This window comes from Natator depressus, chromosome 4, assembly GCF_965152275.1.
Source record: "Natator depressus isolate rNatDep1 chromosome 4, rNatDep2.hap1, whole genome shotgun sequence".
NCBI classification, from domain to species: Eukaryota; Metazoa; Chordata; order Testudines; family Cheloniidae; genus Natator; species Natator depressus.
This window is the reverse complement of record NC_134237.1, coordinates 78,251,613-78,274,339: the sequence shown is the minus strand read 5'-3', so window position 1 is coordinate 78,274,339 and position 22,727 is coordinate 78,251,613. Positions and strand designations below refer to the sequence as shown.

General features: G+C 38.6%; 1 protein-coding gene across 25 annotated transcripts in view; it reads right to left on the bottom strand.

Moving 5' to 3' along the window:
* TENM3 (teneurin transmembrane protein 3) overlaps nucleotides 1-22,727 on the bottom strand; it is a 1,226,612-nt gene that overhangs the window by 186,398 nt on the left and 1,017,487 nt on the right. For 16 of the 25 annotated variants that reach the window (XM_074951193.1, XM_074951194.1, XM_074951199.1 and 13 more), the window contains 2 exons: nucleotides 7,242-7,479; nucleotides 3,123-3,221 (listed from right to left, as the gene is read on the bottom strand). In XM_074951193.1, coding sequence (XP_074807294.1) covers nucleotides 3,123-3,221; nucleotides 7,242-7,479 — 337 coding nt within the window. The remainder of the gene's footprint in view (nucleotides 1-3,122; nucleotides 3,222-7,241; nucleotides 7,480-22,727) is intronic. The other 9 variants (XM_074951202.1, XM_074951217.1, XM_074951205.1 and 6 more) reach the window with 1 other exon arrangement.

Here is a 22,727-nt window from a genome sequence, read left to right as displayed (position 1 = left end):
ATTCCTCACCCTGACTCCCTGTCTGATTTCCCTCACCTCCTTCCTCTGCCCACAAGGTCCCACTCTCCTTGCCCAAACAGTACATATCTCTCCTCGTTTTTCATTTGATCTTTGTCTCTACCCACCCACCATGTCCCAGTCGCAGGTTCATTGCCCAACCCTTTCCAATCTGCTGGCTACCAGTCTTCTTCCCAAGATAGTCCCAGTCTCCTCTTGCAACTTTCAGTCCCAGTTTCCTTCTTTCTCTGCTACCAGACTTGGCTCCTTGTTTTGGTCCAGTTCTTTTCTCCTACACATTCTATTTATGTGACTTCCTTTTCTATGCTGCCTGAGTGTCCGCAGTGGGTGGCATTGGGAACATAGCAGAGACAGGTACCTAGTTCTGGTACCCAGATTCAGACTCAGCACAGCATGGACAGCTGGGCACTGCACTTGCAGGTAAAGTCCTGCTCATCCCCAGGGTAGACCATGCTCAATGCAGGTTGAAACTTCGGGGAATTTAGCTGAAAAGCTCTAGCAAGTCCCTACTGAGCATGTAAAAACTGAGATTTTTCAGAAGTTTATAACTTGGCCATATTTGCGTCGATTTTGACAGGGATGACAACAGACTACCCTCTTCCCCCTAAAAATGAAATGTCAAGTCCTATGGGACTGCTCAAAGAAAAGGTTGCCAGAATTTTTTAACATGGGCAAAACAAAATATTTTCCCTATTCTCATTCTTTGAAATGGCTGAATCATTTTGGTTGAAATAACAAAAATAATAATAATAATAATTAAAAAAAAATCAGCCTGAGGTATACACTCAGCATGTCAGATTTCAACCCAAACCATTAGACTTTGGCAAAATTACAATCAACTGAGAACAGGGTCTTATAATAGGAAGTGTCCAGCAACCTCAATAACAGGCAGTGCTACCATCCCAACCTATAATAATGGGAAATTCCCACCTTATTCCTTTCATATGCAAAAATAAAGAAACAATCAACTTGGTAGAACAAGGACAGTTTGACCCAAAAGGTGAAGGTTTCAGAAAATTATGAGACACTATATAAATAAGAGGTTAAAATGTAAACTGTTATGAAATCTCAATTTAATTTTACTGACATAGAATCTTCTCTGGGTACTCAAATTTTGGGATTTCAATAACTCATAGTGAGGGTATCAGATTAGATTAGGCTAAAGAGAGAGAACAGGCCTTTCACACAAAACCAAGGTAGCTTATTTTACAAGATATATAGTGATATATATTCACATATCCAAGATTAGAATAGTGCCCTAAGGTAAAGTAAACTGAACAAAACAAAACAATAAGGTGCACTCTGAAATTTCAAACTGTTTTACAGAACGTGCACAGTTGATTAATTATTGTAAGTCAAATAAGGTTCTACTGCTAAGGACTAGGCATATGCATCCTTATAGCTTACTTTAGAATGTCTTTTTTATTATTATTTCAAATTCATTATATTAATATGCTCTTTACCGGGAAAATAAAAAATAGCAAAGTTAAGCAATCCTCAAGAAACAGCACATTATAATGTAAATAATACACACAACATGAAAGCAAAAGAACAAATATATAATGATTCTAGCTGTGACACAGTGTGTTAGTGTGGTTGATAAACTGCATCTCCATGCTGATCGCATACTGTATTTTCAAATCTATTATGCTTTTGAACTGATCTGTTATCATCTCTGGACAACTTTCACACCAGGAGGTGATCCCTGCTATAGTAATTTTAAAAATGAAAAGCTTACAAACAAGATACATTTTATTGCTGTGTTACCTGAATTAGTATCAGCTAACAGTAATTTCACATAATGTAGCTCCATTTGCCAAAATATATGCATTTGGGCTGTCCATTACAAACATATGTAATACGAATCGGTATGTTTCTATTAAGTCTGCTAGTTAGCAGTTACTTATCTGAATGAGCATTGCATGGTACATGATCTAGAGGAAACAGCATTTATTCCTTTTTATTTATTATAGTATACTTACATGTTTAATTTAAAAAAAAAAAGAAAAATCTTAAGAATTTATGATGACTTTTTGCAATCCCTTCAATTGTGATTAAAATTAATTAGATAAATTTAATATACAACTATCATATTGATGTTAATCTTCAGCGAACTGGGAATTAAAAGGGCTGTTGGAAGTTGAAGTAGATTCACTTATAGTGGAATATTTTTATATCAGCTAGTTATTGAGGATTAAATACTGATCCCCTTACTCAGGTCTTATGGTTTGTAGCGTCACTGACTGCAATGGGACTGTTCTTAGAGTAAGGTGATAAGCAACATGAGTGAGGGTGTCAAAATTAGGACATACGAGTTTTTGTTTTAACCATATCATTAACAAAAGGACAACAGAACAGATTTACGATGAATAGTTTACTTCTGAAATTCACCATTTTTTACTATCCAGTAGTATTGTATTCATTAGAAGCTGTGTTCCTTTGTCAGGTATTTCCTTTATGGGGTTTGAATCTAAATATACTGCATGATGTGGCAATAAACTGTCAGCACTGCAGAAATGTAGTCCAAATAGAAAATATGTATTAATATAAAAATTTAAATACATATGGAAAAGTTTCATAGAGAAAAATATTTAGAAATTTTTTGAAATATTTACTTTAAAATTTGTACCTACGTGGAATTCTCTATTACCAGACTTATTTATTAGCCGCTCAGATTTTACACTGGATGCTTTCAAAAGTTAATGCAAAAATTAAAAATGTAATTTTTAATATTGGAGGTTCTTCCTCTTTGATCTGTAGTTTTATTGTAGTAACATTTCATAATATTTATTTAATAAAAAGCAGCTGAATAGTAAATATCTTATAGATTAACAGCCTGATTCTGGAAGCTGTGTACTCAGTTTCTATCAGATACTCGTTTTCTTAAATATAAACTCACAAAATATGGCATTCAAAGTTTAATGTACTTTTATTTTTACAATAATAAAAACTACAATAGCTTAAAATGTAATATAATTTAAAAAACGGAACCTGAAGATAGAGGTCATCCCAAATGTTATTTGGGCAATTTAATCACATTTGAAGTCACATCTTTCATTCTGTGTCAGCAGCTAGCATCATATAAACACTTAAGAGTCACCTACCCATCCCCATAACTGCTATCGTGGCATGTTGGAGTAAACACATCCATCTCTATAAGGCTGTCATGACCATTTGCAAGAACTGCTTGATTTCCTAATTTTCTACACACAGAGATAAGATACAAAAACAGTAAATTAGATTGAAAGTTTTCAAAATTGAGGAGACTGTACTTTTTTAAAATCACTAAATGCAATGCTAGCAACTTTACTTATTAAAATTATGTAAATAGAGGTAAATCGTGACTACAATTTGATCAAGTTCACATGAGAAGAATTGGGAAGCTGACTGAAGAGACCTTGAAGTTGACTGAATTGGACATTGTATTATTGGATCAAGTCCATAAACTACCGGCTCTTAGAGACTTAATTCCTTTTCTCTGAAGTACATTGCATTTTTGGAGGCAGTCAGCCTTTATACAAATTTATTAAGGCTTCCCTACAAATGATTAATACACTGTTTCTCAGTGTCTTAATCAATACTAAAGGCACTAGTTTAACTGGAAATCGGCCCAATAAAAACACATTCTTGTCTAGTAGTAGAAATGCTTCATCATGGTTGAACAGTTCCTAAAACCTTCATATTCTTAAAAGAAGTCTTGGTCTCGTTTGCTGACTGCTTTGGAAATAACAAATCTATGCAATTTTTTCAGTGCCACCTTTTAGACTGTTAGTGCTTTAATTAAATGCTTCAAAGGTGTTGAAATATTTGCCAGTCATTAATTATTTCTTCAACAATTTTCTTTTTCTTCTCCACAATAAAATTAGCTGATAATTAATTTAAAACAGTGTAAAGTTCCTACCTATTTTATTTTTAATTATAGTTGAAGCCTGAGAAAAGACAATACAGTATTCACATACAACTATAAAAATTGTGTTTAGTTTCTTGACCTGCCTGAATGCTGATAACATAGTTCACAGTCCATTATACAAAATATAATTCCACCATCTCTGACAAATTAACCATCTCATATAGCAAATTCAACTTATCATGAGTCAAAGACGTTCTTTTTTGACTCACACATACCTTAATATAGATTGTAGATAAAATTATAATATTCTAAGAGCTACATTTCAAAAGTGGAGCCTGGGAATTTTTCCATGAACATGGATTCAGGTTACTGTTTAAAATTCCCAAATGCTGCTGGGAAAGTTTACTGAGACAAGAGTTAATTTTGCTTTCATGAGAGATGTAAATTTAAATTTACCTTATTCTGCCTTGTATATTTCCCTAAGACACAATCAAGTGACCTTGCTTTAAAGAGCTTTAGCATGTTTAGATATTTAAAAGACAAGAAGTATTAAGGAAGAAGTAATTCAATATGCCATTTCATACATTAATAATTTGCAAAGCATTTACCAAGCTACAAGGTAAAAGCTATGGAAATATAACTAATGAGATATCAATACTCAAGAAGATATTCACACAGAGTAGGGATGTTAATAAATCTTTTATTAAATGACTACGAATGAACCATTTTATTAACACCTAATAAGTAACTACTAAACTATTTAATCTATATTTATAATGAAAGGCATGCAGCTAATTATCTGTACAATTTCTTTAGATTTGGGCTTCCCAAACAGGAGTTCAAAGGACAAAAATGGAGAAGTACAGCCTTGTTACTACACTCCTTCAAAAGTTGTTATTAGATTGATCTTATTTTGATTTTCCCAGGAGGTATATTGCTCCTGCAGCTGACGATACTCACAGGAGGAGATGGGGAAGAGGCAAATAGTCCCAGCTATCAAATGACCCAAAAAGAATTCATGCAGGGGGCAGGAAATCAGAGGTTAAAAGCAAAAAAAGATTTTATTTACTCCCATCAGAATAAAGTTATTTGTTGCTTACTCTCAGTAACCTCACTATCATATAAAGGGGATATGGAGAGATGAAAGGAGGTACTCGTGTAATGGAAGGTTTGGTTTTAGGTCCTCATAAAACTTTAAGGAAAGAGAATCCTTTATATAAAAAGGCCAGGAATCCCTGCTGGATGCTATTGACCGGTCACCTCACAGTTTAAACATTGAGTAACAGCAGTGTTTTACACTACAAATATTGACAGAAGATGGAAATAGCAAAACAATACAAATATTCTATTAAATATAAAACTGCATCCAACTTTATGCAATATATATCGAGAAATCCACCTCCAAAATCAAAATGAGAACTCCGAAAGGATGGGTGCTAAAACCCCTTTCCACACCGATGTACATATACACCAAAGCAGCCTACACACTATTGAGCTATTCACAGGAGTGAGTCATATGTCATTCAGTGATCAGTAATCACCAACCTTTGCCTAAAGAAATAGAAGAGTGGTTATCTACATAAAACTGACTTTCACATTTTCTGTCTTTAAATGACAGTTGTGGAAAAATGGCAGGACATCTAAGCTAGGTAAAAAAAACTGAGTATGGGTATAAGCTAAAATAACTGCTAGAGATGAAAAGAATCACGATATAGAGAAACAGATAAAGGCAGAGGCCGAACCCAGATAAAGTTGTTAATATAGTTGAAACTGAGCCGGAGAATCACACTCTATAGGGGATCTTTACTAAAAAAGGAAAAATCAATGACAAATAAGACTCGTTCTTCACCTCAAGAGTTCCAACTAAGTGAGACGATTAGAGAAACTACAGTAGGGTTGTGTTGGTTGCAATGTGAGATTTTCACAGTTCAGCTCATGTTTAAGGGTTTGGGAACTGAATGTTCAAACACTGTGAGATGTTAAGATTAGCAACATTTAAAAGATGTGAGAAGTGTACTTTTCAAAAATATTCCATCCAGTTTGGGAAGGGCATCCTAGTTTAAAATGTATATCCTCCTTTTTACACACCCAGTGAAAAATATATGTCTGTTTTTCTCCTGTGCCAACTCTGGGCAATAAAAGCAAGCATCGAGAACAACATGAACATACTGCAGATTCACAGGCTGTCCTGAAAGGACTGAATATCTTAGCAGTCAGCTCTTCCCCAGAATCCACTCACTTATTCTGTAAGTGGACTGTTTCTTCATATGGTTAATAAATAATGCGAACAGGGTAAAACCCAGTGTAATCCTGTCCCACAGTGACTGTATATCATAAAAAAATACAAAGTAGTTTTCAAGAAATGGAGTAGCAAAGTATTGTTTTATTCCCCAAAAATGGTTGGAAAAGGAGATTTGAACCTATTGTCTGAAACCCTTGGAATGACAAAACTGCCTACTGTAGTGTCTAGCTGTAGGTCATATGTTTTAGATGAGTCAAAATCTGATTTGACTATTTTTCAGTCTGCTATACGTATATAATGGAAAAGGCTTCAAAGAATGAACTTGACATATATTTCATAAATATTTGTCAAAACAATTATTGCCAGATACAATGCAATTATGCATATTCAGTTTGATGATTCAACTGGAAAATTTCTTTTCTCTTTAACAAAAAATTTAAGTGACAATAGCGAATTAGGGCTGATTGACTGTTCAGTGAGTGTTAATTAATTACCAAAGGAAAATTTAGCTTTATGCTAATAAATCCTACAAAAAATCTTTATATATAAATCTTTAACTAAAACGGAATTATCTTCCCATTTTATTTGCTCTTGCAAAATGATAAACAAGAGGGACAAACTACATAGTATGTAATGAGAAAGTGAGTTCTCTTGGCCCACTAAACCATAAAGCTTGGAATCACCCTTACTGCTTAGGGTCTTGTCAAAGGAACAAGGACTAGAGTGCTGGAAAAACACTATGAAAGCCCCTTCCTTTGAGCTGATCTGTACAGCAGCATTGGTTTGGCTCATATATGTCTGGCAAACAAGGGTGAGCAACAAGTTCACAATAATCATATCCAATAAGGATGATAAACACAGGAGTAAATGAATGTCCAGAAAATTAAGACATCCCCAAAGTCCAATCATCGGGTGGTAAACATGGCAAAAGAAAACAGTCTTGTGAAAAGCCACTCACAATGTGGGTTTTGGAGAGAGGGGCAGTAACAAAAATAGCTAAATTTATTTTTACACTTCACAACTTATAATTCTGCTGATTGAATAAGAGGAAATACAATTGGCTGGTTATTTCTCTTTTAGTTAAGTGTTTTCATTATAAATTCTACACTCTTTAGGTCCCTAAATGGTTACCTGCTTTCCAGTGGCACATTACTGCCAAGGACCCAGCTGTCCTGCAGCTGGACCGACTCGGGTGTGGTTTGCAGCTCGGCGGGCAAAGCAGCCGGCGGGGCCGGACTCTGATTCCTCCTATTTGTCAATGAGTTTCTGTTAAGGGAGGTGATAGATGGATGATGCTGTGCTGAATGTTGCTTGTGAGAAGGTGGCAAAGGTTGCAGGGTCGACTGGCCTTGGTTATTTGGAGGTTGCTCTGGGAAGAAAGAAAATTGAAGTTTGTTATACATCACCCTGGCTTTTGCTACAACCAAAGCAGAATGAGAAACTGAATATAATCCCATCATCTAAAAATATATTTGCATATTATTCTATTAGAAGGCATTCAGTGACATTCTCTAAGAGCAAGTTTACCCTTGATACACAAAGTTCTAATTAATATACAACAGATGGGAAAATTGCTTTTGGTTTTAATTTGTTTCAGTTTTTTTATCCGATTTTATTAACACCTACAGAAAACAGCATCTGACAGATCCCCTAATGTGCCTTTAGATTTCAGCTTTTTTTAACAAACCAACCCTGAAATTAAATGGGTAATTTCAGTAGAACACAAAGGTTTTCGAAATGCATATAATCCCTATAATTATTTAATGGAATTTTTTTAAGCTTTATTTAACTGCAATAAATTATTACAAGCTAGTTGCTAAACAGCAGTAGACTACTCTAGTTTAGTGCATTTCAAATAAGGCAGATCTGCACTATGATCTGCTAATAGATGCTAAGTATTCTTTAGCAGAAGGTCACTCTGTGAAGCAGATGTTGCTTCATGGATATTTAACAGACTGAATCACATCTGATTACAACGTCAGAAGACTCATATACTTAATGACCGTTACATCCATTAGAACACACACAGAACAGATTTTCCAATTTCACACTATGTGGTATAACTACATTTTGGAGCAAGTCACAGGTGATCAGAGAGTCATGCCACCAAGACAGTGGTGGAAATATTTTGTTCCTAAACTAAAAGCACATAATAGCCATAGCTAGTAAGTCAGAGGTCAGAAAGCAAGCTGTTTTATTTTTAATGATCTGGGGCTAAGGATGTGCCTGACAAAATTTACATTAAAAGGTGTCAGACTTAGGTAGGATCTAACTAGATGTTGAATGGATTTGGCTTCAACACATACACATTGTCAATCTTTGACTAATGTAGTTCAATGTTTTTTAGGTAACATACTGACATGTTATTAATATAAATGTATGTATTAAACAGAATAACAGACCAGGGTTACATTTCCTTACATTGTGAACACAAGCAGTGATTCTTAAAATGATTAGGAATATGGCCTTCAGATTTGATTCTCTGTTTGCTGGAACTGAATATACAATCTGCAGTGACTTGAAAACCATACTGTAAAACCCATAATAAAGGGGTACAGAAATGGAAAAAAAAATTCTATTGAGAATAAAAACCAATTATTGCTGCACATTTCTGATAGTCTCTAATAATCCATATCATTGTAATTTATCAACTAATAATTTCTCACCCTCATGAGCATTAGGGATAGAGCTGTTCGCTTAACACAGGAAAATAAAACTCTATGCTTTTGCATATTCTTTTCTTTGAAGACCATTCCCACTTCCAGTGAAGGGGTTTGGTTAATTACTTTGCTGCCCGTGTTAAACTGAGTGTCTAAATTATAGTAAGTTTGAAATGTACCTTTTAGAGAGTGACAGGGTTAAAACAGTCCATACAGTTTTGTTGAGTTTAAAAAACAAAACAAACAAAAACCTCTGCTAAATTCACAAGAAAAATTACCAATCAGGCTGCGTACAATTAATCAGTTTAGTCTTTACCAACATCAATAGGTGTCATCACATATGACAAAAATCACTATGAAGGCTTTAAAGCACATTTTAACAAGCCAGCTACAGGATAATTTAACAGGCTAAAGCTGGGAAAGATTTTGTTTTTAAGTCTATTTAAAATTTTATGTGATTTAGATTAGGAGCTAATTATCAACTGTCACAGAATTAACAATGGTGCATATATATAAGATTACTAACACAACAGGGAGCCATACCACAAGTATACGAAAATAAATCCTATTCCTTTACTGGATAATCTAAAGTAATGTTTGTCTTGTAAACCACATCTTTCTTTCTTTCTCTACTCAGTTCAATTGCTCTACTTGCCCTAGCATTATCCCCCTCCTCTTGTGCAAAGTTCTTATGATTGATGCAAGAGCCTTTTCCTCTGCAGTTCCTATCAACTGAAACATTATTCTGGAACTTCTCCACCTCTTCAATTTGCCTTCTCATTTAAAATTTCAATTGAAAGCCATTTTCTCTTTGTCTGGCATTTTATTTTCATACCATAGAAAGCAGATCCAGCTCGCTCCTTCACGATTACAGAGAGCCCATTTGTAATACAAGTGATGTAGATCTGCTGTACGAGAGAGGGTTGCGTGTAAGGAAGATACAAAGCCTGCAGGGTGGGGCTAGGATCTAAGATCTGCTATAGCACAGATCCTCCCAACATCCCCCTCCCCCCACACCTAAACACATGTGGCTGAATCATGGAATGCTACTTTGGCATTCTGAAGATAGCTACACAGATATACATAGATGTTGAAACTAGAAGTGTTACTACACCAACTTGGTTGAAGTAGTAATAAAAACCCAAATACATTGTTTCTGCCTTCAGCACCATACTATAAAAATTGTTCCAGCACTACTGCAGATATACAGCACCTCTGTGGAGTAGGGGACTTGGGGCTATTTCTGCATATCTGCCCAGCTCACAGCCCAGCTACTTCAAGCCAGTGTCTGCGCTCTAGATTTGTGCCTAGACATATTATTTATAGTAATTCTATAGAGCCTTTGAGACACCACATGTACACACTCATCAAAATAATGCCATATGATAGTATAACAATTAGATGATATTTCCCCCTTAAAGACTATAATTAAAATGTATGGCATGAAAAAGAACTAGAATGTCAAAGACTAGACAATGCTGTAAGGTTGATACGGTCGGATTCTGCACTCCACTTTTAAGTCTCTGAATCAGGGTGCTGAAGCTGTTACTCTCCACTGTGTCCGATTACGGCTTAAACCTAGTGGAGAATCAGGGCCCAACAGTCTTAAGGTCTTTTAGAATCACATAGAATAAAAAATTCATGAAAAAATTTAAGAGGAGACAAAAAACTCTTAAATTACATAAATATGATAGGTAAATATAAATGTCCCCATGACAAGTGGGTGTTTTGCAATATTAGAACTACTGAAAATTAGTTATACCTACAAATTGCTTGTCTTAAGATTCATAGAATCATAGAAGATTAGGGTTGGAAGAGACCTCAGGAGATCATCTAGTCCAACCCCCTGCTCAAAGCAGGACCAACCCCAACTTAAATTATCCCAGCCAAGGCTTTGTCAAGTCAGGCCTTAAAAACCTCTAAGGATGGAGATTCCACAACCTCCTTAGGTAACTCATTCCAGTGCTTCACCACCCTCCTAGTGAAACAGTTTTTCCTAATATCCAACCTAGACCTCCCACACTGCAACTTGAGACCATTGCTTTTGTTCTGTCATTTGCCACCACTGAAAACAGCCGAGCTCCATCCTCTTTGGAAACCCCCTTCAGGTAGTTGAAGGCTGCTATCAAATCCCCCCTCACTCTTCTCTTCTGCAGACTAAATAACCCCAGTTCCCTCAGCCTCCCCTCATAAGTTATATGCCCCAGCCCCTAAACATTTTCGCTGCCCTCCACTGGACACTCTCCAAAATGTCCACAACCTTTCTGTAGTGGGGGCCCCAAAACTGGAAGCAATACTCCAGATATGGCCTCACCAGTGCCGAATAGAGGGGAACAATCACTTCCCTCGATCTGCTTGCAATGCTCCTACTAATGCAGCCCAATATGCCATTAGCCTTCTTGGCAACAAGGGCACATTGCTGACTCATATCCAGCTTCTCATCCACTGTAATCCCCATGTCCTTTTCTGCAGAACTGCCTGCTTAGCCATTTGGTCCCTAGTCTGTAGCGGTGCATGGGATTCTTCTGTCCTAAGTGCAGAACTCTGCACTTGTCCTTGTTGAACCTCATCAGAGTGGGAGCTGGGGGGCAGTGCCTGCGGGCAAGAGCAGCACAGGGAGCTTCCTGGCCCCCCGGGCTGTGACCCGGACCTGCTGGCTGCTCCTGGGGTGCACACAAACCAGTGCCAGGATGGGCAGGCAGCCTGCCTTAACCCCGCTTGTGCCACTGCCCAAGAGCCGCCGGAGGTAAGCCCGTGTTCTAACCCCGAGACCCAACCCCCTGCCCCAGCCCCGCCCCAAACCCGGAGCACCCTCCTGCACCCCAAACTCCTCATCCCCGTCCCCACCCCAGAGCCCTCACCCCCTCCTGTACCTCAATCCCCTGCCTCAACCCGCAGCCCCTCCCGCACTCCGAATCTCTCAGACCCACCCCCCAGCCTGGAGCACCCTCCTGCACCCCAAACCCCTCATTCCCACCACAGAGCCTGCACCCCCAGCTGAAGCCCTCACCCTCCCACACCCCAACTCCCTACCCCAGCCCCCCTCCTGCACCCTGAACCCCTCATTTCTGGCCCCACCTGGAGCCTGCACCCCCAGTTAGACCCCACACCCCAACCCCCTGCCCCAGACCAGTGAAAGTGATTGAGGGTGGGAGAGCGCGAGCCACCGAGGGACGGGAAACGTAGTGAGTGGGGGAAAAGGGACTCGGGGAAGGAGCGGGGCTAGGGTGTTCGGTTTTGTGCAACTAGAAAGTTGGCAACCCTACGGTGCACTCTGCTTGATTCCGGCTGCAAACTAGACATCGAGCCGTTGATCACTACCCATTGAGCCCGACGATCTAGCCAGCTTTCTATCCACCGTATAGTCCATTCATCCAATCCATACTTTTTTAACTTGCTGGCAAGAATAATGTGGGAGACTGTATCAAAAGCTTTGCTAAAGATTCATTCATTCCTACCAGCCAAAGTGCCATTTTTAAAATATGAATATCATTATTGATTTTTTTCCTCCTAGGTTTAGCTTGCGAATTCCTTGAACCCACAACTCTTGTAACTGCCATAAAATCTGTAGCAGACATCTCAATCTTATTTCATTGATTTGCGAGGAAGATGTCAACATTATAAAAGTGGTGATTATGATGCCATAGTTAGGGTTGCACCATACCCCTATTTTCATGGATAAATAACTAAACAATAGTTTGCTTTTTATAGCATCTTCCACAAAATATCAAAGTGCTTTACAAACAACTAAGCTTCCCAGCATCACTGTGAAATAGTGACATATTGCCATTCTGATTATATACATGGGGAACCTGAAGCACAGACAGGTTAAGTGATTGTCTGAGTGTTACATGGGAAATTTGTGTCCCAGCCAGAAGATCTCCTGGCTGTCAGACCCACAATACCAGCCTTCCTCACCTTTCTATATTTAAGGGCCTGAAACAGGCAGAGGGATCCTCTGTGATTATTGGACCATGACATGGATATGGACTTCTTGAGCTCTGCAGCCTTGAAGATTACTCCTGGTTCTGGAGAATGTAAAGAAAATACTTCCTTTGCACCAGCCACAAATGTCAGAATACGCATTCTGCAGCTCCTCCCTTCAAAGCTGGCTCTTCATCTATGGGAATCAGCTTCTTGGGAAACAGGCATTCTAATGGAGGGAAGGGTTCTTCTCTCAGTTTTTGAAAAATCAGTGAGCAATTCTGACATGGCCTCAGCTAAACATATAGGCTCCATGATTGATAGCTCCATTTTGATGGTAAGTCAGGAAGAAGAGAATGGGATGATCCAGCATGAAGGCTATAAGTGGTACAACGATTGTGTTGAAAGGAGCAGATAAAGGGCTCAATTATGCTCCTGGGCCTTACTGACACCAGAAAGTTGCAACAATCTAACTTAAAGTGGCTTTTAAACTGATTTAGTTAAACCTGTGCAAACCTCTGTCTGAACACACACATTCTGGTTTAAGAATGGTTTATTTTGTCTTAGCTTAAACAAATTCCTAATCAACTAAACTGCAATAAGCCAGGTTTACACAAAATAGACTGTCTGGACAGGGGTTTGCACAGGTTTAACTAAATCTATTTAAAAATCACAAACTGTTCAACTTTCTTGTGTAGACTGTTACACCAGAGCAACCCCATTAAAGTAGTTATCTCATGGAGATGTTTTACGTAGCTAATGCAAATTGGCCATACAACAACCCATTGCAGTAGCGTTGCCCAATTATAACAGAGATTTTAACCTTCGTGCAGCATTGACTGCATAAATCACTGTCAGATACACGCACATCAGCCTCTGTATGAAACTGACAAATTCATACGAAATGGGATAGAAAACGGTCTAAACACAGTTTTACTCATTTTTCAAAACCTATTTCAATAGTAGTTTACCTGAGATACGAGCAGTGAAGTAAACGAGCCATTTCAATCCTGGAGGTAAATTATATGTATTCTGTAGCCAACCACAAAACCGCTCTCTCTTTTCTTTTTCACAAACTAATTTACGTTTAATTTTATCGTTTAATTGTTACTGAATTTCAACAGAATATGATGCAATAAAATGCATAAGTGAAAGTGAAAAAAAGGAGGAGATTGGCAGAGACACAAAGTTATAAATTAATTATATAACATGTATGATAATTATTTAAAGCTTTGCAATTTTGGGTTTTAATTCAGAAAGAATGAGAAAAGTAGATAAAATATCTACAAAAGAAAGTAATTTGTTATGCATTTTATAGGATATCCATTCAATAACAGTTAAACTTCTGAGACCTAACCGCTAGCCACTCATCTCAGGAAACACTTATCTTTTCATTGGATAAGTAATAGGCTTATTTGGTAATGTTTAATTAATGTTAAAGAAAATAAAGCTATCACGATGAGCATGAAAATATAAACACAAGTGTTGTGAATATGAAAGGTGTTAGATGAATACAGTTTTTAAAACAAAGAAATATTTCTTTCAGAATTAACAATTTAGGAGCAGGCAGTGTAGTTGTAACCATGTTGATCCCAGGATATTAGAGAGACAAGGGGAGTTAATATCTTTTATTGGACCCAACTTGTGTCTCTCTCATCAACAGAAGTTGGTCCAATAAAAGCTATTACCTCATCCACCTTTTCTCTCAATTTAGGAGTAGATTGTCAAGGATTCTCCACCAGGAGGAAGTCTTCCCAGGGAATCCTGATATGGTGACATCATAAGATGAATATCAGTATCCATTAGAAGTAAATAACTAGAGTGGACTATATACCAAAGAGAATTGGTAATGTGCAACAGAACCCTCAATTTCCAGGTCACCGGTTGGAATCCTGTCCCAGTTTGCTAGCGATCAAGTCATTTCCATGTGAACTTGATTGATTGCCTAGGTAAAATAAGTTGATGGATTCAAAACATTAGTTAGTTGACTAGTGGCCATATCACCCAAATCACTATTTCTGTAACTGGCAGCCAGGTTGGTGGTCTTGGCAAACATAGCTGAATGAGCCAATAGGCTCAACTACTCATGGAACCTCAGAGGTATTCTAGTCCTCCAGGTCAGGGTTAAAACAGGCTGTTGGCACTACTACTGCCTGTACCTTATCTGGTCTGCAGATAAATAAAACAATTCAGTCTACAGAGCTATTGATCTGGCAGCACCTTTCACAAGTACTAAATGAATTTAATTAATTAAAACAAAAAGAAAAAAAATCATGGGTTTGATATTTGAATGCTCTTTATAGGAAAAAATCTATTTAAATGTTCTTTCACATCAATAACAACGCCCATTCTTTAAATTAACCGTTGAGTCCGTGAACTATTACGTTGGGGTTTTGTTCAGATCCCCGTGGTTTTCATTTCTTTACTAGTCTGTTGCTACTAGCAATAGCAGCAATACAAGATATCTTGTAATTGTTAAACTTGTGATTGCGAAGATGTTTATTGGATTATTTTTGTTAATTTTAAAATTGGCTTTGCCATACCTTCTACTTTTAAGTACATTCTCCTGAAATACACATTGACACGTGTCAGTCTGCGCAACTCCTTTCTGGTTATCTGCACAATCTAAAAAGGGCTTAATCACATTTCAACCTTCCGGATAAATGCACTTGACCAGTTGGTGGATATAAAACAATCTATTACCTTAACCACTGCTGGATATACAGACTGTAACTGAATTAACCCACTGGCTGCTGCTCTCTTCTTGGGGAACTTGCTGTTGTGTTAGCTGTGTGCTGATGGGGAAGCAGACAAGTGCACTTTGATCACAGTACACCTCTCTCTCTCTCACAGTAATATAAAAAGGGGAAAAATTGTACATGTATCTTGATCAAAGTGTGCCAATATTTGCCTCCTCATCAGCACACTGACTACAAGTTGATATGCCATCAAACCACTTGGGAGTGAGGAACAACCAGTAAATTTATCTGCAGACTATACACTGAAGTATTTTATTGCCTTGTTTAAAAGTGTAAAGTCATAAAAGAGAAAAATAAAAATATTCTTATTCACACCAAACAGTTTTCTTCTTAAACCACAATTAAACCGAAAAATTATTTTATGCTTTAAAAAAACATGTTTTTCCTTCTTACTAGGCATATAAATACAAAACTTTGAGTAATTCATTCATTTTCCTTCTGTAAAAGCAAGACAGGCCCATTCAACTGCAGAAAAACCCAGACAGGCCACGGGGTGTGTATGTGTGTGTATGGGGGGTGGGGAGTGGAGGAATGGCAGAAAGAGAACAAACGTGAGGGCAAGCTAATAGGACGACAGTAGTCTCAAAAGCGTGAACTCCGGTGCCTCAGTGTATAAGGAGCAGCTCTTTGCGTGTGTTGAGCATTTGCTGTCTGGGGAAGTTGTCCGTTGTGGGAAGTCTTGTTTCACATTAGTGGTGTGGCTCTATCTATACAGCAAATAAAGGTGTGATTGTAGTGCAGGTAGGCATACTAACGCTACCTTAAATCTAACTTGTACAGGTAACATTAGCAGAAAAGACATAGCCGAATGGGCTTCTGTATGGGCTAACTGCTCCAGTACAAGCCCACTGGGGACTCTGAGTATGTCTCTGGTTGCAAGTCTGCACTGAAGTTCCTGCTGCCATTAGCTGAGTGAACAACTAATAATGGAGGGGTGGTTTTTTTTGGGGGGGGGGGCTTGGAGGGGAGGGATCTTTGCCCTTTTCTCTAGCAGTAGGAACACTAGGAAGAGAAAACGACAGTAACTACTGAGGCAGCACTAGAAGTGACCCAAGGAGGTGAGGAGACAAAGAAGATGGTCAGATGCAGAAGCCCTGGAATGCACAGCATCCTTTAGTGGATATCTGATGGAAGCTACTTATATAAGAAATGTCACCTGATAGAGCTCATGACAGGGAAGATCCAAGGATTAGAGATGCAACTGGAGACAATGATGGTATTCAGATGGGAATTTGAAGCGATAATGCAGGACAGGAGAGAGGTGATGGTACAGACAACTCAAGATTTACTGACACCTGCCAAACAAAAGAACCTGGAGGGCAGACTGTCAGAAGGTGAGGGTGACCCTGGAAGAATGTGATCATGAGGACAAGATGGACAAAAAGACTGGATAGTAGAGATTAAATTGAGTTGAGTAACAGGTTTGCTATAATGGGGAATGAGGAGGAGAAACAGGTAGAAGGTGGCATGGTAAGGAAGAAAAGAAAGGAAGCCATCCCCTGCAGAAGTGAAAGACGATGGAGATAGCCAAAGAAAGAGAAAAGAATAATTAAATTCATGGAGGGAAATGAAAAAGAGGATGTAATAAAACATGGGTTTACCAAAGGTAGATCATGTCAGATTAACCTAATATCCTTCTTTTAAAAGGAAACGTATTTTTTTTAGATCACAGAAATGCAGTTAATCTAATATACTGGAATTCAGTAAAGCATTTGATATGGTACCACATGGAAAATTATTAGATTAATTAGAGAAGATGGGATTAATTAATAAGAATTGTGAGGTGGGTAAGGGACTGTAGAGAGGTTATTAGTTGAGTTTCTCAAAGATCTATCTTAAGACCGATCTTATTTAATATTTTTGTTAATGACCTCATCACAAAAGGCAGGAGTATGCTAATGAAATTTACTGCTAACACAAAGTTGGGAGGCATTGTGAATACAGAGAAGAATTGGAATATTATACAGGAAGAACTATATGACCTTTAATATTTATTCCTGGGGGAATTCTGTGGCAAACAATTAAAAATTCTGTGCCAAAAAATAAAAATTCTGAGCACAATATTTTAAAATTCTGTAAAATTCTGCAATTTTATTTGTCAAAATAACACAATATAATCATGACAGTTTAAATTATTTTGGTAATTTATTATGAAATATCTGTCAGCAAGTATGGCTGAAATAATACAGACCCCCCCCCCCAAAACCGATTCTGGTAATTTTTTTTGACAAATAGATTCCTTACTAGGCATATTAATACAGAATTTTGAGTAATTCATTTAAATTACAATACAGAACTGTATTTCCTGCACCCGTCAGAAGCAGTGCAAAGGCTTGTGACTGTCAGGAGTAATGGAGGAGCTGAGGGAGAGGAAAGGAGCTGGGAGTGAACCTGAAGGGTTACTGGGTGTGGGTGTTTGTTTGAAAAAACAGATTGACAGAGCCAGAAGAATACCCAGAAGTCACCTACTACTCACTCTCACAGATCTTGGGAGACAGACCAGTCCTCGCTTACAGACAGCCCCCCAACCTGAAGCAAATACTCTCCAGCAACCACACACCAAAAACACTAACCCAGGAACCTATCCTTGCAACAAAGCCCGATGCCAACTCTGTCCACATATTTATACAAGTGACACCATCATAGGACCTAATCACATTAGCCACAGCATCAGGGGCTCGTTCACCTGCACAACTACCAATGTGATCTATGCCATCATGTGCCAGCAATGCCCCTCTGCCATGTACATCGGCCAAACCGGACAGTCTCTACGCAAAAGAATAAATGGACACAAATCTGACATCAGGAATCATAACATTCAAAAACAGGTAGAAGAACACTTCAACCTTTCTGGCCACTCAGTAACAGAATTAAAGGTGGCAATTTTGCAGCAGAAAAGCTTCAAAAACGGACTCCAACAAGAAACTCCTGAGTTTGAATTAATATGCAAACTAGATACCATTAACTTGGGTTTGAATAGAGACTGGGAGTGGCTGGGTCATTACACATATTGAATCTATTTCCCCATGTTAAGTATCCTCACACTTCTTGTCAACTGTCTAAATGGGCCATCTTGATTATCACTACAAACATTTTTTTTCTCCTGCTGATAATAGCACATCTTAATTAATTAGCCTCTTACTCCACCTTTTCATGTTCTCTGTATGTATATATATATCTTCTTACTATATGTTCCATTCTATGCATCTGATGAAGTGGGCTGTAGCCCACGAAAGCTTATGCTCAAATAAATTTGTTAGTCTCTATGGTACCACAAGTACTCCTGTTCTTTTTGGTGGAAGAAGTATGGAACAGGTTTTTTTGGTGGGGGGGTAAGGGCCAGGACTGTTCGGGAGTTGGGGAGCCTCCTCCATGCAGACTCTGGCTGATCCCAAGCCTCTCTCATTCAGTCAGGCACATCTTCCCTTGTCTCCGCACCCCCCATCCCCATGTGTCCCTGCAGCCCCCTCCCTTCCCTGTTTCCACATGGCCATGCACCCCCCCCGCTCCCATTCAGCCCCCAGCTCAATGCTGGTACCCCACTAGCTATTCTGAACCCCAATCTATGATCCCCCAGGAGCCCCAAGTGCCCCACTCTATCCTAGCCTGGCTCCATGGGCCAGGTGCTGTGATGAATTTCTCCCCCTGGGGGCATTCTGTGCCACTGCACGCACACAGAACATTTTTCCCCCTACAGAAAATATATTCTGCCCCAGAAATGCTTCAGTTCCGCCTTTTGCCCACCAGAGGCTGCTGTGGCACCAGAACAGCCTGCTGCATTCATGCTGTTGGCTGTTCTGGAACCACAGTGGCCTTTGGTGGGCGAAAGGCAGAACTGCAGCACTTCTGAGGCAGAATGTATTTTCTGCAGAAAAAATGTGGGACACATGAATTCTGTGCATGCGCATTGGCGCAGAATTCCCCCAGGAGTAAATATTGGAGTAAAAGAAATGAATGAAACTTAATATTACATAGTGTAAGGTCATGCACTTAGGGTCTACTAATAAGAATTTGTGCTATAAACTGGGAGATCATCAGATGGAAGCAACAGACAAGAGAAACCTGGGTGTGTTGGTGAATCACAGGGTGACTACAAGCCTCCAATGTGATCCAGTTGCAAAAAACGCAAATGAAATTAATTCAAACTGGTACACTTGCAGAGAAGTGCTACTGGGATGATCAGGGAAATGGAGGGCCTCTCTTATGAGAGGAGACTAAAAGAGCTTGGGTTGTTTAGTTTAGCAAAACAAAGGCTGAGAGGGGATATGATTACTTTCCATAAAAGTTAGGGGGAGAACACCAGAGAGGGTGAAGAGCTATTTAAGACTAAGGACAATGTTGGCACAAGAACAAATGAGTTTAAACTGTCCATAACAAATTCAGACTCAACATCAGAAGGTTTCTAACCATCAAAGGAGTGATATGCTGGAACAGCCTCCCAATAGTGAGGGGAAACAATTTAATTAGTTTTAAGAGAAAGCTGGACAAATTTATGATGTGATTGTATGGCAGGGTTATGGACAGGGCTCATCAGCCTTGAGGGTCCCTTCTGGTTTATGTCTGATGTTCCTCAACATAACTTCAGAGCCCAAGCTGCAACTTCAAAGCTCTGTCTACACAGCTATTTATAGAGCGCGTCACATGAACCCTGCTAACCCAAGTCTGTTGAGCTCGGCTTGAAGGCTCATTGCTGTGGGCTGCGCAGACTTATCACACTGTAACAAAAAGTCAAGGAGGAGTTGTTTTTTGTGAAGGATTTCTGTCCCAAACTGAGGAGAGTTGTTCTTCATTTGGGAGGAAGAGGGCCTCCTGTGACCTTTAAGCCTCAACATCCCTGGTTTTGCTGTTTCTGAAAAGATGGCCAGAGCTACACACTAACAGCCCTAGCGCATCCCCCCCCCCGGCTACATAAACACACACATAAAAATGTCTCAAAACTTGCTTGTAGCTGAACTTGAAATCATGGGTGACTTCAACCTGGGGAACGTTTTTGCTGGACATCTCATGTGGCCAATAACAAAACTTCCTCAGGTTTCAGAGTTTTAAAAATTAATAGATAATAATTTCGTAACACAAAGGCCTGCATCCAATGTGGAGTAACTCAATATTGGATTTCATTCTGATGAGCAGAAAGAAGTTCATTGCTGACCTAAAAATTAGCGGTTGTTTAGGTACCAGTGATCTTGATCACGTGTACTTCGTGAAAACAGACCAACCAGTAATACGTATATTTGGAACTTTAAAAGGTCTCATTTTCCAGAGCTTAAAGTAACTGTTTGCACAACTGACTGGGAACATAAATGCAAAGTGGGAAGCATTAGCAAATACTGGGAATTATTCAAGGATCACCTACTGGATCCATAATTCCAAAAAACATGACAAAACTTACGATTGGCAAGAAGCCATTCTTGTTAAAAGGAGACATAGAAATGGAGATAAAACACTATAAACGGGGAAGTAGATGGCAACTGATAAAAGAAGCTAAAGTAATCAATGAAATATCAATAGCCAACAGAATTAAAGACAATAATAAAGCATTTTTAAATATATTAAGAACTAAAAAAGCTCTGTGTCAGATATAGGTCCATAGCTAGATATAGATGCTAAAATTGTAACTGGAGGCAGAAAAGGCAGAAACGTTCAATAGATATTTCTGTTCTGTATTTGGAACAAAGCAGGAGGAAGCATCTATCCTATATGATCCTGTGAACATTTTGATTAATAAACTTGCATTGTGTAGAAGTTTGAATTTTTTATGTTTAAAGTTAAATGGAACTAATAGGACATACATTAGATGAACAAAAAACCTGATTCATGGGTAGATCTCAAAATGTAGTTGTTAATGAGGAGGGGCTATCTTATCAGACATTCCTAGGGAATGGTTCTTGGCTATTTAATATTTTTACAATGACTAAGACAACGATATAAAAATTGATGTTGGTAACATTTACAGAAGATACAAAAATAGGTGGGGGAAGTAAATAATGAGGACAGATTACTTTTACAAAGTGACGTGAACAGTCTGATTAACTGATCTCAATTCAACAAAATGCCTATCATACTTTGTACTCCCCATCAGACAGTCTATATCCATTTGTTGTCTCATGTCCTATACTTAGCTTGTAAGCTCTTTGGGCAGGAAGTGTAATTTTGCTCTGTGTACAACATCTAGCACAATCGTCCCTGACCTTGAATGAAGCTCTGACGCACTATGATAATACAATTAATAATAAACAACAACACTAAAAAGGGAAATATCAGGTAGAAATAGGCAAGTGGTCCTCTCTGGGTACCTAGGATAGTGTGATGTTTAAGGAGCTCAGCTTATTCATGTTATCAAAGCAAAAGCTAAGAGTTCACTTGAGCACTGTGTATAGGTACTTACACATGAAACAAATATCAGACAGTGGGGACGTTCTCAACTTTGCTAACAAGGGCATAACAAGATCACTAGCTGCAAGTCGAAGTTAAATTCAACATTAAAAGAAGACACAATTTCCTAGCTGTGAGTGTAATTAAACATTGGAACAACTTATCAGAGGAGCCAGCGGACTCAGTATAGCTTGTAGTCTTTAAAATGACATTAGCTGTTTCTAAAATATATGCTTTAATCCAGGTTCTCAGAGAAACTATGAGCCTTTGTGTACAGGGTCAGTCTCAAGCCGTTCTTCCCCTTCTTTCATGTATCATGGGAATAATACGATCGTCTGTATACCCTCCACATGCTCAGAATGCTTGCACATATGCATTAAGATAATGATTGCAATCAAATCTCATATAACAGGGTCTCAAACAATCGCCTACGGGGGTCACAAAGGAATTCCCTCAACTCCTCAAACCACAAGTGGCCACGTGTATTCTTGGTTTATTTTTTTCACCTTTCTCTGAGAGAGTGTCTTCACAGCAGTTACCTTGAATTATAACTCAAGTGTTACTCTTAACCCCACTCCTGTCTGCACACAAAAATCTCTAATTTATGTTAAAGTGGTGCTTTAAGATAGAGCTAGCTGTCCTGTCAGGAAAGGTGGAGTGGGTGGTCTGAAACTTGAGCCATGCTGCTGCTCCAGCTAATAATGTAGTGACAATGCAACAGCTCAAATTACAACAACTCTTCATCAGCTAATCCAAACATTCTGTGCTGCCTATCAAGTCATTGTGACAGGTTTCAGAGTAGCAGCCCTGTTAGTTAGAACATGAAACAATGGGTGTTACCATACACACTGTAAAGAGAGTGATCACTTAAGGTGAGCTATTATCAGCAGGAGAGCGCAGGG